We start from the raw sequence: 16,856 nt of genomic DNA, 5'->3' as shown, positions 1-16,856 counted from the left end.
TTGCTCTGACTTGCTTCTCGCCACGCTACTGCGTGTATTATGTTATTTGGTAGTTTTCATGTCCATATCACATATATGAAAACGTGTGTTGTCTCTAAGGTGTATTAAGAAACTCTTACAGACTTGATCTTTTAAGAATGTGGTTTTTGATGACAGCATCTTCAGAGGCACTGGATAGAGTTAATTTCAGTTTGTGCAGAATAGTGAACATATAACTTTGGTGGTACTTTTTTCTTCGAACTTGCCTGGACTTTTTTTAGATGACCAGGACACTGATGTAGCTGCATCGTAGTTTTGGCCATGAATTTTATTGACAATATTTAATGATGTAGCATTTAAAATTCTTTTTTTTCAGTCACATTGTACACTGGTATACATTGTAAGTTTTCTTATACGAAGCATGGTTTTTAAGTAAGGTCCGTTTTGTTGTAGACGCTAGTAGTTTGCGCGCCTATCGCAACAAGCGCGTGTGTCGTGTACCGGCATGCCTCGGGAACAACTGTGCTTGGTTTCAGCTCTGTAGCTAACCTGTACGGTTCTGTTCTGTGCTTTCAAAATGTTTAAGACTATCAACTCGCCCGCCGCGAGTGAGGTTCGGTCAGTGATACGGTTTTTGTCAGCTAGGAACCAAAGATTTGAGTGTGCGATGAAGTTCTTGACTCGTTATGACAAAGAAGGTGACGTCTTCTTGAGTCAGGTCGTAATTGGAGGCGAAACATGGGTTTCATATATCACGCCAGAATTGAAGCAACAGAGCATGGAATGGAGACAGACACACTCACCTGTAAAGGTGAAGGCCAACCAGACTCTATCCCAGCGCAAAATCATGGCTCGGGTGTTTTGGGATAGGCATGGTGTTTTTTTGGTCGACTTCATGCAACGAGGAACCACTATCAATGCAGAAGCATACTGCCAAACCCTGAGAAAGCTACGCAGAGCGATTCAAAACAAAAGACGCGGCATGCTGACGAAGGGAATTATCCTCCATGACAATGCAAGACCTCACACTGCAGGTCTGACCCGCGATTTATTGGGCAGTTTTGGCTGGGAAATTTTAGACCACCCACCATACAGTCCTATCTTGCGCCGAGCGATTGCCATCTGTTCCTCCACCTCAAACATCACCTCAGTGGCAACCATTACAATAATGACGACGACGTGAAAGCGGCAGTGAACTCTTGGTTATCGGAGCAGGTGGCAAGTTTCTATGAAGAGGGTATTTTAAAATTTGTTACGAGGTATGATAAGTGTTTGAACAAACTTGGCAACTATATCGAAAAATAGAGTGAAGTATGTACTTTCTGAAAATAAATTTACTTTTTTTAAATAACCTTTCGTTGTGTACTTATTTTCAAACGGACCTTACTTAAAAAACACGCCTCCTACAATGAATTTTTTTTCGTGTGGCTATTTCTAGCAGAGTGCAGCCCTTGTAAGGCAGACCCTTCGATGAGGGTGGGCAGCATCTGCCGTGTGTAGGTAACTGCTTGTTATTGTGGTGGAGGATAGTGTTATGTGTGGTGTGTGAGTTGCAGGGATGTTGGGGACAGCACAAACACCCAGCCCCCGGGCCATTGGAATTAACCAATGAAGGTTAAAATCCCCAACCCGGCCGGGAATCGAACCCGGGACCCTCTGTACTGAAGGCTAGTACGCTGACCATTCAGCCAACGAGTCGGACTACAATGAATTGTCCCCATTTCACATAAGTAACACTCGGTGATAATTGTTCCTTATCTGTTATATCTGACATCTGACATGATCGACAGTGCACTTCAACATTGAGTGATTTCGATGTATCTTTAGTACCAATCGACAGGAGATGGGATACTAGTGCCTAAAAGCTCATCCGTAACATTGCTGCACTGCAACAGAGTACTTGCTAATTGCACAACATTTTTTGCAATAGTAAATACACAGCATTTTGTAAAAGAAATGCATCGTAGAATTTAATAATTTGTGTAGACATATCGATTGATACTGAATGATAGAATAAAAATTTATGTCAAAAATAATGACTATGTTCCATAATACATGTAAAATTTAATCTGATGGGTCAGTTCCTTCGAAGACACCATAACAAGCCTTATTTCAGGAATCAAAGGAAGTAGTCTCCTTTCTTTCACCTTGGCTGGGGAGTGGAATGGGGTAGGTTTGTTAATCTTATGGCATGTTTCAAAGTATAAAATACATTTTTACATCTGCTGGACAGCTGGGCTATTTTGCTGCTCTTATGGTATTACAAATATTAACAATGTGTGTTACAATCATTTGTATTTCACAATAGAGTAGACTGCTGACAAGTGTCAGTTTTATTTTGTTACATGCTAGGTTCATTTTACACTAAGCTTTAATATTTCCCAAACTCAAATTTGATGCAGTAACAAACATGGGAATTATTTTGAAGGTAGAGTGCAGCTTAATACCGTGGGCCATGTCTGTATTGTATTCTTAACAGGAGGTACCAAGGGTCAGTGCATTCTTTGATTACATTTAGTACCTAGTCCCAGCAAGAATTGCATGTGTATTGTTTAATATTTGTAAATTAGATACGTGTTCATTGAACAAAGAATTTGTGGTAATATCTTCAGCATTCGGATATATTTATGTTTGGAATGCTGAAGTTCATCATTCTTGATTCCTTATGCCCAACTAAAAAGCACATATGAACTTAAGTACAGTGTTTCTTCTTTTCTTCCCAATATCTCTTATTTCAGAGAGTTCCTTTCTGCATTATTTTGTCTATCCTGTATATTTTCTTATAGGTTTCTGCGCAAATTTATGTTTATTCCTCGGGAATACAAATTTCTTCTAGATCCTTGCTTATTTCCACTAACCAGTTGTTACAGTTTTTCAGGGACAGTGCTAGGTTTAGAAGTTTCTTGTTCAACCTGTTGTTACCTACTCTATGTAGGTATCCATAGAACTTTAATTGCGTTTTTCTAATTGTTTCTGTTTTTGTTGGTGACGTGATAAATTTCCAGTAGTTTCTTTTTCATCCTAATTCAGTTTTCATATTCTCTAATTTTTCGATGTTTTCTATTTTTGAGCTGCTGCCAGTTATCAGGGTTTCGGATAAGTGCCTCTAGTTTAATGACGCTGTTGTGCCATAATTTTCCATTTTTTTAAAAATATAGATTTTTGTTGTGCCTGTTCCAGGTGATTTTGTAAGCTCTTTGCAGTTTATTGGTCCTTTCTGTTTGCTTTCTGATTTATCCCTGCTGGTTGAATAACTTCGCCTAGGTACTTGAATATACGAGGGATAGCTTTTAATCAATCTTTGATGGGCTATAAAAAAAGAAGATACATTGTCATAACAATGGTTCATGTTTGTGGGTTACTGTAGTCACGTCCTAGTTCGTGAACCAATGGGCAACGGCTGAGTGGCCTAGTAAGTGGTCCTGAGAGTCGGGATACCAGTTGCTATGGAATGGGAGTGGGCATCTCGGACATATTCTGAGTCGTGGCCCTCCTTGTGCTCAGGCGGCTAGGACTACACAATTCACCGGTGGTCCATAACCCGTTAGAGGAGAGATCCTCACTTGGACTATGTGCAAGTAGGGCAGCATCCTGCTTCATGAATTTACCGAGCTCAGAACACTTTAAGCAAGCCTCGGACCTATGGGAGTAATGGAGTCCCACTCCCATTTGACAGGCGAGGGACTCCTTGGAAACAACTTGGCGAACAAAATGGAATTCGATGGGGAGCTATCAATATTAATGGGGCTTATGGAAGAAAGAAGGTAGAACTGGCTGAGTCAGCAAAGAGGATGCATCCGGATGTGCTAGGAGTAAGTGATATTCGGGTAAGGGGAGATAATGAGGAAGAGATAGGAGATTATAAAGTGTACTTGACGGGTGTTAGAAAGGGAAGGGCAGAGTCTGGGGTAGGGCTCTTTATCAGGAATACCATTGCACGCAACATAGTTTCTGTTAGGCACGTAAATGAGTGAATGATGTGGGTAGATTTGTCAGTGGGAGGAATTAGGACAAGAATTGTGTCCGTGTATTCACCATGTGAGGGTGCAGATGAGGATGAAGTTGACAAGTTTTATGAAGCATTAAGTGACATCGTGGTCAGGGTGAACAGCAAGGATAGAATAATGCTAATGGGCGATTTCAATGCGAGAGTTTGGAATAGAACTGAAGGATACGAAAGGGTGATTGGTAAATGTGGGGAAGATATGGAAGCTAATGGGAATGGGAAGCATTTGTTGGACTTCTGTGCTAGTATGGGTTTAGCTGTTACGAATACATTCTTCAAGCATAAGGCTATTCACCGCTACACATGGGAGGCTAGGGGTACCAGATCCATAATAGACTATATCTTAACAGACTTTGAATTCAGGAAATCTGTTAGGATTGTACGAGTTTTTCGCGGATTTTTCGATGATACAGACCACTATCTGATCTGTAGTGAACTAAGTATCTCTAGGCCTAGGGTAGAGAAAGTGAAATCTGTCTGCAAACGAATAAGGGTAGAAAGTCTCCAGGACGAGGAAATTAGACAGAAGTACATGGATATGATTAGTGAGAAGTTTCGAACAGTAGACAGTAAGCAGGTTCAGGATATAGAAAGTGAATGGGTGGCATACAGGGATGCTGTAATAGAAACAGGAAGGGAATGCCTAGGAACAACTGTGTGTAAAGATGGGAAAAGGTGAACATCTTGGTGGAATGATGAAGTGAGAGCAGCCTGTAAACGTAAAAAGAAGGCTTATCAGAAATGGCTCCAAACAAGGGCCAAGGCAGACAGGGATTGGTACGCAGATGAAAGAAACAGAGCAAAACAAATAGTTATTGAATCCAAAAAGAAGTCATGGGAAGATTTTGGTAATAACCTGGAAAGGCTAGGTCAAGCAGCAGGGAAACCCTTCTCGACAGTAATAAAGAATCTTAGGAAGGGAGGGAAAAAGGAAATGAACAGTGTTTTGAGTAATTCAGGTGAACTCATAATAGATCCCAGGGAATCACTGGAGAGGTGGAGGGAATATTTTGAACATCTTCTCAATGTAAAAGGAAATCATCATGGTGGTGATGTAAACAGCCAAGCTCATGGGGAGGAGGAAAACGATGTTGGTGAAATTATGCTTGAGGAAGTGGAAAGGATAGTAAATAAACTCCATTGTCATAAGGCAGCAGGAATAGATGAAATTAGACCTGAAATGGTGAAGTACAGTGGGAAGGCAGGGATGAAATGGCTTCATAGAGTAGTAAAATTAGCGTGGAGTGTTGGTAAGGTACTTTCAGATTGGACAAAAGCAGTAATTGCACCTATCTATAAGCAAGGGAACAGGAAAGATTGCAACAACTATCGAGGTATCTCATTGATTAGTATACCAGGCAAAGTATTCACTGGCATCTTTAAGGGAGGGTGCGATCAGTCATTGAGAAGAAGTTATATGAAAACCAGTGTGGTTTCAGACCACAGAGAGGCTGTCAGGATCAGATTTTCAGTATGCGCCAGGTAATTGAAAAATGCTACGAGAGGTATAGGCAGTTGTGTTTATGTTTCTTAGATCTAGAGAAAGCATATAACAGGGTACCGAGGGAAAAGATGTTCACTATACTTTGGAATTAAATGTATTTTATTAAAATCAATCAAAGGCATTTATGTTGACAATTAGGCTTCAGTGAGAATTGATGGTAGAATGAGTTCTTGCTTCAGGGTACTTACAGGAGTTAGACAAGGCTGTAATCTTTCACCTTTGCTGTTTGTAGTTTACATGGATCATCTGCTGAAAGGTATAAAATGGCAGGGAGGGATTCAGTTAGGTGGAAATGTAGTAAGCAGTTTGGCCTATGCTGACGACCTGGTCTTAATGGCAGACTGTGCTGAAAGCCTGCAGTCTAATATCTTGGAACTTGAAAATAGGTGCAATGAGTATGGTATGAAAATTAGCCTCTCGAAGACTAAATTGATGTCAGTAGGTAAGAAATTCAACAGAATTGAATGTCAGATTGGTGATACAAAGCTAGAACAGGTCGATAATTTCAAGTATTTAGGTTGTGTGTTCTCCCAGGATGGTAATATAGTAAGAGAGATTGAATCAAGGTGTAGTAAAGCAAATGCAGTGAGCTCGCAGTTGCGATCAGCAGTATTCTGTAAGAAGGAAGTCAGCTCCCAGACGAAACTATCTTTACATCGGTCTGATTTCAGACCAACTTTGCTTTACGGGAGCGAAAGCTGGGTGGATTCAGGATATCTTATTCATAAGTTAGAAGTAACAGACATGAAAGTAGCGAGAATGATTGCTGGTGCAAACAGGTGGGAACAATGACAGGCGGGTACTCGGAATGAGGAGATAGAGGCTAATTTAGGAATGAACTCTATGGATGAAGCTGTACGCATAAACCGGCTTCGGTGGTGGGGTCATGTGAGGCGAATGGAGGAGGATAGGTTACCTAGGAGAATAATGGACTCTGTTATGGAGGGTAAGAGAAGTAGAGGGAGGCCAAGACGACGATGGTTAGACTCGGTTTCTAATGATTTAAAGATAAGATGTATAGAACTAAATGAGGCCACAACACTAGTTGCAAATCGAGGATTGTAGCGACGTTTAGTAAATTATATAATCTTCATTTCCGTATTGACGAATTACACAATTAAAAATAGGAAAGAATTTCCGCCAATCAATGCTTGTTTTTTTAATGCTTATATTAAGCTACAGGACCAGTTTTGACCCCATATACGAGGTCATCTTCAGCTGAACCATGAATACATATTTATATGATGAAGCTTTGATTAAATTGCATTGTCAATTTACACACATAACCTTTAGACATTCCTCCAACATAATATCTCTCATAGCTCAATCTTATCTTCCACAGATAAACATAACACCATTGCACAGCTACAAATGGGAAAGGAACCATTACTTTGAACCCAATTTTACGGACGCCACAGGACAACAAGATTTGATTCTAACATAAGGATACATACATAGCAGTGCTGAACATATTTTAGCCGAATTTTATCCATACATCTGGCACCCTTGTTTTAAAATTGGAAAGTGTTTTATCCCACATGAAGACTAATCTTTTACTCATGCCATTTTACAACCATATCTTTTAAACTCCAAGAACTGCTGCTGAGTGTACAAATGTAAATGGGACTTAAATGCGAGAGTTGATGAATTGACCAACAAGCAAGATACGAATGTTCATGTGCATGAAATGTTTTTTATATATTGTATTTTATCCTGTACATATATATATTAGTTTAAGTGAAGATATGTTTTATACACTCATTTTAAGACCTCAACATAATATTTTAGACATACAGTTGCAATATTGTACATACTGACATATATGCCAATTCACGATAAGACATGCCCCATTTGTATGTGACTAAATGCACATCATATAACATTCCTTTGACAATGCAATTTAATCAAAGCTTCATCATATAAATATGTATTCATGGTTCAGCTGAAGATGACCTTGTATATGGGGTCGAAACCGGTCCTGTAGCTTAATATAAGCATTAAAAAAAACAAGTATTGATTGGTGGAAATTCTTTCCTATTTTTAGACTGAACGCTGAAAGGCATAACAGTCTATAATGATAATGTATGTATGTATGTATGTATGTATGTATGTATGTATGTATGTATGTATGTATGTATGTATGTATGTGTGTATGTATGTATGTATGTATGTATTGTCATAACAAAATGATTTTATTACTAGAAGTTCAGTAGTTTCATTCTTATTTTTCTCCATAATCACCAAAAGGATAGGCATTTATCCTATCGTGACACCAGCTTTTTCATCCCCTCTGCAAAGAAGTCTGCCACCAGTGAGGGAAGGTGCATCTGGACAGCCTTCTGAAGTTCTTCGTTGGTGGCGGAGAGTTGTCTGCCCAACTGTGTCTTCAATTCTTGAAAGACTTGAAAATTACTAGGTGCGAGGTCCATATTATGTGGTGGATAGTTGAAAACTTCTCACTTGAATTGTTTGAGAAAGTCTTTCATCACGTTGGCACAGTGCGGTCGTGCATAAGAGCATGCCTCTTTGTTTTGAATCATTCTGTGGAGATGACGTAAAGTTTCACAATGAACTTCCTTTGTTATTCTTCCCTGATCCATAATAAAGTCCACCAACATGAAACCTTTATGGTCCCAAAACACAGTAGCCATTGTTTTCCTGTTGCTCAGTGTCAGTTTAAACTTTTTGGCTTGTTTGAAGAAGGGTGTATCCACTGCTTATGCTGTTCTTTGGTTTCTTGAGTGTCATACAGATTACAAGTAACTATAATTATGTAATTATAATATTATAATAATATTATAATTTTATTATAATTCATGTAGGATATAATCACTACAGAATATAATTGTATTGAATAGGTGGACACAGTAAATTTTATTCTTGAAAGAAATTCACTTATTGTCATACAGATACCAAATTTCATCGTTAATAACGATATACCTTAAAAACTCTTCCCCCTCATTATGGTAATATATGAGAAACATTTCGGCCGATGCCATTCGCTGAGTTTTGTGATCATCAAACAATATTCTCGGGACCCATTGCGAACAAAGTTTCCAGTATCCTAATTATTGAGACCCAATTCTGTACAGAGAAGACCTTGAAATATCTGGGATTGCTGCAGAAAGTTCACCGATTGTAAACCTCCATTTGTCACAGACAAACTCGTCAACACTCTCGACCATGGGTACGGTAGTGACAGACTTGCGTTGTTGCCCACCTTTGTCATGGATATCCTTTCACCCTTGTTAACATTTCCGACACTATTCCCATACACTACCATCGCTCATATAGTTTTCACCATACATTGCACTCATTCTGCGATGGATTTCAGCAAGGCTACATCCTTCTGCTTACGGAAAACGTATCACACATCGCATCTCACACTTGGCGGGAGTATCGTTCTTAGCAGCCATGAACAATTGCCGTAGCTTGGCTATGACTGATGCATTGGAGCCGACAGTGGCAGAGGTTGTGGAGGGAATGTTGTGCAGTCTCACGTTGCACAGACCTGGCGTCAGACTACCTCTTGTTTTCTTAGTGCATGATCAGAGGTTGAAAAACCCCCCTTGTGTACATATAGGATTTTTCTGAATGTGGTGATTAATGGTTGATTGTCGAATCTTGATTTAGTTCCTTCTTTAGAAATTAAATTTGCAGTGTGGTTTTGGCTACTATTTCATGGAGTTTTGCTATGAACTGGATTGCTTCTTGCATGATGTTGGAAACGGTTGTTAGGTAATCTGCAAAAGCTAAGCAATCAAGGTGAATTTTGTTTTCGAGAAGTCTGTTAATATTTATCCCATTAGGTTTTTTTTCCCATTTGTGAATAACTTTTTCCAGAACTAGATTGAATAGTAGTAGTGGGGATTATTCTGTTTGGCATTGCTTCTGATTTCAAACAGTTCAGAAATTTTCCCCAGAAATGTAACTTTTGATATTGTGTTGGATAGAGTTTGTTTGATCATTTCCCTTGTTTTCCTGTCGACTTATAATTTCTCTAGTTTGTTGAACAGTGTCTATGTCTATATGGAGTCATATGCCTTCTGAAGTCAACAGAGTTGATTATTATTTGATTTTGTGAATTTGTAAGATGGTTTTTAGGTTTAGGATTTGCTCTGTACGGGATCTTCCTTTTTGGAACCCTGTCTAATAATTTGCAGTTAGGTGGTCTGCTTGTTTTTTCGAATAAATTAAGCAGGGCCTTAGAGAAGGTAGATGACTGATATAAGAAATACCTCTAAAGTTATTAATGTCTGATTTGTCCCCTTTTTTGTGAAGAGGGTGAATTAATGCACCCTTCCAATCGTCAGGATGCCAGATGTCCTGAAGGATTTCTTGAATACTTTGGGCCAGTTTTTCACAACCTGTTTTTAACATTTTGGTAACTATTCCATCTTCTGGTGATTTGTTGTCTTTTAGTTCTCTGATTACTTGTTGACTTCTGGATTTGGAGTGGGTTTTTTTAGAGGCAAGTTGTTCTTTTTGGGCATTCACAGTTTAAGAGGTTCTTGAAATAATTTACTTTTAACTAACAATTTTTCTTATTTCTTTGTATCCAGATATTTGAAACAAAGAGTAGGGGCCTGAAAATGGTTTTCTGTGGTTTCCCATTTTCACACCAGGCAAATGCTGGGGCTGTACCTTAATTAAGGCCAAGGCCTTTTCCTTCCCACTCCTAGCCCTTCCCTGTCCCATCGTCGCCATAAGACCTATCTGTGTCGGTGCGACGTAAAGCAACTAGCAAAAAAAAAAAAAAAAAAAAAAAAGTTGAGCCTTATACTTAGAGGGTTCCCTAAAGATGTATTCTGGCTGTACCTCTTTTTGTCCTGTGAGAGGCACTTTATTTCTCTCAGACCCTCTGTACAAGTCCGGTGAGGGCCCTGTATCAGCCACCTGGGACATGCCCAGTGGGGGAATGGGTAAACCCCCACCGGGTCAGGGGTCATTGCTGCTACTGCTACAATCAGTATTAGGCTATTATTATTTCTGGTTGCAGATGATTCTTTCAGTGTTAGAAACCAACAAAGAAATTGATATATATATATATAATTTTATGTTTCAAATAAAAAAAGATTGGTTCAAATGTTCAGGGTTGGGTGGAGGGGGTGTTGTGTTTAAATCCTACCCAGTTTCATATACCACTGGCACTGAAGACAGTCTTGTTTCACCTTATGGCAAGAATTCTTCCAGAATATGATTATTGAATCTGGATTCATCTGCGTTTATCTGCTCTGGGGTAAAATTATGGTCAGCAATGAAATTCCTCAGGCCTATAACAAATGTTCAGCTTTTGCTTGTATATCAACAGCATCAAATGCACATCTCTTGTTAACTTTTTGTGTGATCTTATATGAATCTCTTTTGTTTTTTCTTTTGAATCTATTGGCACAACGTTTAGATGCTTTTAACAATAAGGTATTGTTTGGGTCAAATTGTTTCTAAATATTTGTCATCCAGACTTTTATCCTTTGGTCATGGATAATTACATTTTATTTTCTCTTTTTGAAGAAATAATTGCAAAACTCGTTATTAGTTCTTTCTTGCAAGATTCTTCTTTATCTGCATGGCATTCTAAGTGTATTCTCACCGAGCAAGTTGGTCGTGCGGTCAGGAGCGCACAGCTGTGAGCTTGCATTTGGGAGATAGTGGGTTCGAACCCCACTGTCGGCAGCCCTAAAGATGATTTTCTGTGGTTTCCCATTTTCACACCAGGCTGTACCTTAATTAAGGCCACAGCCACTTTCTTCCCACGTCTAGCCCTTTCCTATCTCATCATCGCCATAAGACCTATCTGTGTTGGTGTGACTGTATTCTCAAATGTTTGTAAGACTTCTTGTTTTGTCGAGATAATATAATCACGAGTCAAGTACCCGCCTGGTGGCCATGATCATTAAGGTGCTGAATTCTGAAAGGTCTGACACCGAGGTTATCTGGTTCGAGTCCCGTTGGTCGAAAAAATTTTCACCGTCAGAATGTTGGCCGGCAGGGTAGGGGAGGTGGTGGTATACAATTTCTAATCACTAGATTGCGTGCCAAAAGCCTGGATTAAATTCCAAACCTCTCAACAGTGCTCATATGGAGTGAGGGCATATGATGCTGTTCATGGTGATTCGTCTGTCGGGTGGGGACGTTAAGCCTTGAGCAGACCCCTTGGTGCTATTCGACAGGAGTAGGCTATGTGCTGGCACCAGGCTTCACCCTCTCCCTAATATCATATATCACGTCATTCATTTCATCTCATTAACTCCTCTGATGAGGTTGACGTCAGGAAGGGCATCTTGTCATAAAAACCCGCCACGACAGATTCATCTCGCCTCATACCCAACCCCATAGGGAAACGGGACAAAGGTTGGACAAACAATATAAGCATAAGTCAAGTGGTCTTCTGGGAATATTATGCTCTTGTTATATAGTGGTGATGCGAATGTACGGAGAGCTACTACTTCCCTGACTTATCAACTAATGTAGGACTTATTTCTGGATGTGACTCGCCTTGTAACACAGAATTATTTCCAAAATCACTATCAATTTAATCATCTTGATTTCTTCATAAATTATAAATGCATTACAGTCTTCAATACCAACCTCTTCTTCAATTACCTGCTGTTTAATATTTTCAAAAACTGCGAGTTCTTTCCTAGTTGGCATTTCCTCCAAAATACCAAAAGAATCCACTACCAACTTATTGGCCACAGCTTGTTTTATTCTGTATGAAGCACACAACAGTCCAAACTCTTGTCTAACTTGCAAGTTGCAGAACTGTTTCCATGTCTCATCTTCTCTACCCTCTACCCTCTTCCCTTTCCATTTCTTCCTCCATCTCTTCCTCAGACACATGTATTCCACAGTGCCTCAAATTCTGCCATATGGCTTTCCTTATGTTCTGAAACACACATATACTAAATAGAAAACAAAATAGACAGAAATGCAAACTGATCTTGCAACGGTGGTGACACCCTCCCCATTACAAGATTGAAAGGTTTTGTAGATGCAAAATTACTTGAAAACATGAATTTTAAGAAATTAGAAGAATTAGAAATGATTAGGGGAATATTCCACTATTAGGAGAGAATTTGTATGAGGATTATGATTAAATAGTACAAAGACCCTGTATAAATGGGGAAATTATTAGTTGTACATTGCCTGAGAAAAAAAATTGAAGTACTCGGAAGAAATGGTTGGACGTCAATATAATGTTAACTTAGTACACGTACACAACATCTGTGGGCATTTAACTCATTGTGGGTCTCCATTTGGCAGGCTGGTCGAATCATACAATATCCAGATTTTTGGGGCATTCGGATGCGACAGTAGCTCCGATGTTGGACTGCATGGGAACGTGAGGGCAGGCATACACATTGTGAAGGATCCGGGTGACGTCGTGTGACCACGACAAGGGAGGATCATGATATTGTTCACCAAGCACTTCGTAACCCCTTCACATCTGTGCCTGCCATCCAAGAACAAGTAATGGACTGCCTGCAATATTGTGTCGTCCTGCACCATTGGTCGGAGATTAGCAGCAGCCGGACTAGGGAATAACTGTCCAATGTGTAGGCTGCTGTTAACACCACGTTACGAACAGCTGTGTTTGAAGTGGTGCCGTGACCAGGAAGCATGGACTGCTTATGAACAGCATCACATTGTGTTCGGTGATGAATCATGGTTCTGCACTACCCCGGATGACCATCGTGTGCAACTATGGCAGTGACCTTGGGAGAAGTCCCGTTCTTCCAGTGTGTTGGAGAGACAAATCAGCGTTTCCCCTGGCATCATGCTGTGGGGAGCCATTGGGCCATGGTTGGTAGTGATTGAAGGAACTCTGACGGCACAACGGTACGTCATGGACATCCTGTATCCTCTTGTGCGACCATATCGTGGTGACATTTTTCAACAGGACAATGCTCATCTACACACGACATATCTTTCTATGAACCGACTGTGTGATGTTCAGGTACTCCGTGGCCTGCATGGTCCCCAGATCTATCCCCGTTAGAACGTATGGGACCAACTCGTACGTCCACTCCGCCCCTGTGCCAGTATCCAGGATATCAAGGAGCAGTTATAACAGTTGTGGGTCAGCTTGCCTCAGGGGAGGATACAATGGCTTTATGACACCCTTTCCAACCGATCGGTGCATGCATCCAGGCCAGAGATGGTGAAACGTCATACGGATAAGTGGCCTCATACTGCCAAATTCCTTGTAAATTTGACTTGATTTTTTAATCACTGAGATAACATCACATACATTCTCAACACATGAAGTTTCATTTTGTTTCATCCTCACTTTCTGGGTTCTTCAAATTTGTTTTTGTTGTTGTTAGGGAGTGTATTTGTAAATTATTGCTGGAAGCATTTTTGGTTCACATTGCCTATTGCTTTTTCTTTATCGTGGTATTATTCTTAAAGATGGCTTTGACTTAAATGTTAGTTTCCATAACTGAACAATTGCAAAAAATCTATTGAGTCTTACGTTAACAGTGATCTAATCCAGGTGGGCTTTTTCTTTTAACAGGCTGGATCTTAATAGATAGGTGTGGAAAGCACTTCGGAACCATTCTTAATTTCTTGAGAGACGGAAGTGTACCCCTGCCTGAAAGTTGTAAACAAATGGCAGAATTATTGGCTGAAGCTAAGTACTACTGCATCTCAGAGCTGGCAGAATCTTGTGAACAAGCACTGATGAAGAAGGAACGTGAAGCAGAACCCATCTGCAGGGTTCCTCTGATAACGTCTCAGAAAGAGGAACAGTTACTAATAAGCTCTACAACTAAAGTAAGAAATCTTTCTTAGTTCATATTTAATTAAGATTGTTTAGATTTTTATTCATTCTACTAATCTCACTTCCTAGATTCTCGTGTCATTTGTTGACACAAATCAAAATTGATTGAAACAGGAGTGCAAGGATTTTCTTGTGGAACTTCATCCATGCAGGGTTGGTATTGTTGAGGGAATCTGAAAATTTGTTATAGTGGAAGCCATTTCTTTTCAGTTTTGACTTTGTTAATCTATAACCGATGTTTTCCAGTCTTTTGGAACTAATTCAGGAAGATAAAATTAAAAGATATTTGGAAAATAAAATATTTGATAATTGAGTATGCCTGAAAAAAGATATATTTTAATTTAAAAACTGAATGGCATATTTTGTTCTTGAAAAATCATTTACAGATTCTATCATCACTCTTTTAATTCTTGTTGTTTTTATTATTATTATTATTATTATTATTATTATTATTATTATGTGTTTAACATTCTTTTTTACCGGGTGAGTTGGCCGTGAGGTTAGGGCCGCGCAGCTGTGAACTTGCATCCGGGAGATAGTGGGTTTGATCCCCACTGTTGGCAGCCCTAAAGATGGTTTTCCGTTGTTTCCCACTTTCACACCAGGCAAATGTTGGCGATGTACCTTAAGTAAGGCCACTGCCGCTTCCCATTCCTAAGCCTTTCCTATATCATTGTCGCCATACGACCTATCTGTGTCAGTGTGACATAAAACAAACAGCAAAAAAAATTGTTATAGAATTAGGGAGAAAAATAATCCCTGCTATATCTTGCATAGATTGGTCTCCAGGTGTTAATATAAATGTGACAAAAGTTCACACTGAACCATGCATGCTCATGCACAGTTCAGTGTCTAGCAGTTTCTGCTCGTTTGGATGAAAGTATTACATGATCCTCGGGCATTCGTTCGCCTATTGAACTAGATGGAATGTCACACTATTGGACTCTCCTCAGTTTCAGATTAACATGTGTTAGCTGTAAAGGTACGTCCGGACTTGCAACAGAACCCTGTAACATAATTGCGTCGTGCTCCTGTCTGGATGGTACTGCGCAACCTTAGCCTGCAACATGAACGATGCGGGACGAGGTTCGTTGCGTTCCACTGCTTGTTTTTTTTTTTTTTTTTTCCGCATCACATCAAAGAGCTTTGCTTGCAGAAGTTACAGCAAGCTTGTATGTACGCAGAACCTTGGCGTGCAACACGCATACGCCTCTGTTTGCTTGATCAGTAAACATTGAGTGGACCGAGCAGAACACACTGAAATGTACAGAGATAAGGAAATTCTGTGGCTAGCTGGCCATCCCAGGCATTTCAACAAAATTTTAAGGAATGATGTTTGGGAGAAGCCGGTGACGGAACAGAACACAACGGCCGAGGAATGTCGGGAGGAAATGATTGCTTTCTTCACCCCGAAAAATAAAAATAAAGAGCATGGGAGCTATATATATTTACACACGCATAAAATTGGGGACGAGAAACTAGAGGAGACGTTTGAAATACTGGTAGCATCTGCAAGCAAACTTCGAGAAGGGGATGAATGTCAGATCTTCGGGAACTTGGTTGCCAAAAGGACGCAGAAATATTCACCAATAACTCGAGCCGGAGTTCAGCATTCTATGATGGACATTTTATTTTGTGTAGACAGGGGACAGTATGACCATTTTCCTCATCCACTGTTCTCCGGTTCACTCTACATATTCCCAATATCCTTATTATGCTGCAAAGCATAATGTTCATCAGCTGTTGAATCCATCACCTTCTCATGTTACACTTTCAACACCCACTCCTTCAACTTCCCTATCCTCACCAAATACTACTACACCCAATTCTCCTCACCCCAACTCTAATCTGCCCACTGAGTCAAATACAATACCAGGAACCCATTACGCTATCGTGGCAAGGGAAGAGGTGATACCCCCCACGTGGTGCATCCCAGGTGGCGGGTAGGGGGATCCTACTGGCATGCTGGCAGACTTGAGCGAAATAAAATAGCTCTCGCGGACCAGAAAGCGCAACCGGGCCAATGACTTTCAGATGTTAGGCCCCTTTAAACAACAAGCATCATCATTAAAAACACAATCCCGTGTGGGTAGAGGATGCAGACGAAGAATACACTCGCAGTATCCCTGACTGTCGTAAGAGGTGACTAAAAGGGGCGACCACGGGATGATATTAGAACCATGAGAAGAGTTGTGATTAGTACCATTACATGTGGAACACCATGTGTCGACATTACTTGCGACTAGTACCACCTTGCGAGATAAACCATGGGTTCTACCTGATGACCAAAACCTGCTATGCTGGCATAGCAGGGGGAGAGGTGATACTTCCATGTGGCGCATCTCAGGTGGCGGATAGGGGTGGTCCTAACTGGCTTGCCGGCAGACTTGAACAAAATAAAATAGCTCTCGCGGACCAAACACACAACCCCCCGTGGCAGGGGACACAGATGAAAAATACACCCACGGTATCCCCTACCTGTCGTAAGAGACGACTAAAAGGGGCGACCAAGGGATGATCGAATTAGGACCATGAGACTACTTGTAACTAGTACCGTCACGCGGGGAACATGATGGGTCGCC

The 16,856-nt window shown here is 40.3% G+C and overlaps 1 protein-coding gene across 1 annotated transcript in view; it reads left to right on the top strand.

The window, feature by feature from the left end:
• Positions 1–16,856, top strand: part of LOC136864028 (BTB/POZ domain-containing adapter for CUL3-mediated RhoA degradation protein 3) — a 198,479-nt gene that overhangs the window by 21,754 nt on the left and 159,869 nt on the right. The window contains exon 2 of the mRNA XM_067140540.2: positions 14,008–14,267. Within this exon, the coding sequence (XP_066996641.1) occupies positions 14,008–14,267 (260 nt within the window). The remainder of the gene's footprint in view (positions 1–14,007; positions 14,268–16,856) is intronic.

The sequence above is a fragment of the Anabrus simplex genome, chromosome 2, assembly GCF_040414725.1.
Source record: "Anabrus simplex isolate iqAnaSimp1 chromosome 2, ASM4041472v1, whole genome shotgun sequence".
Classification (NCBI taxonomy): domain Eukaryota; kingdom Metazoa; phylum Arthropoda; class Insecta; order Orthoptera; family Tettigoniidae; genus Anabrus; species Anabrus simplex.
The sequence above is the reverse complement of the archived record's forward strand: the minus strand, read 5'-3'. Positions and strand labels throughout refer to the sequence as shown.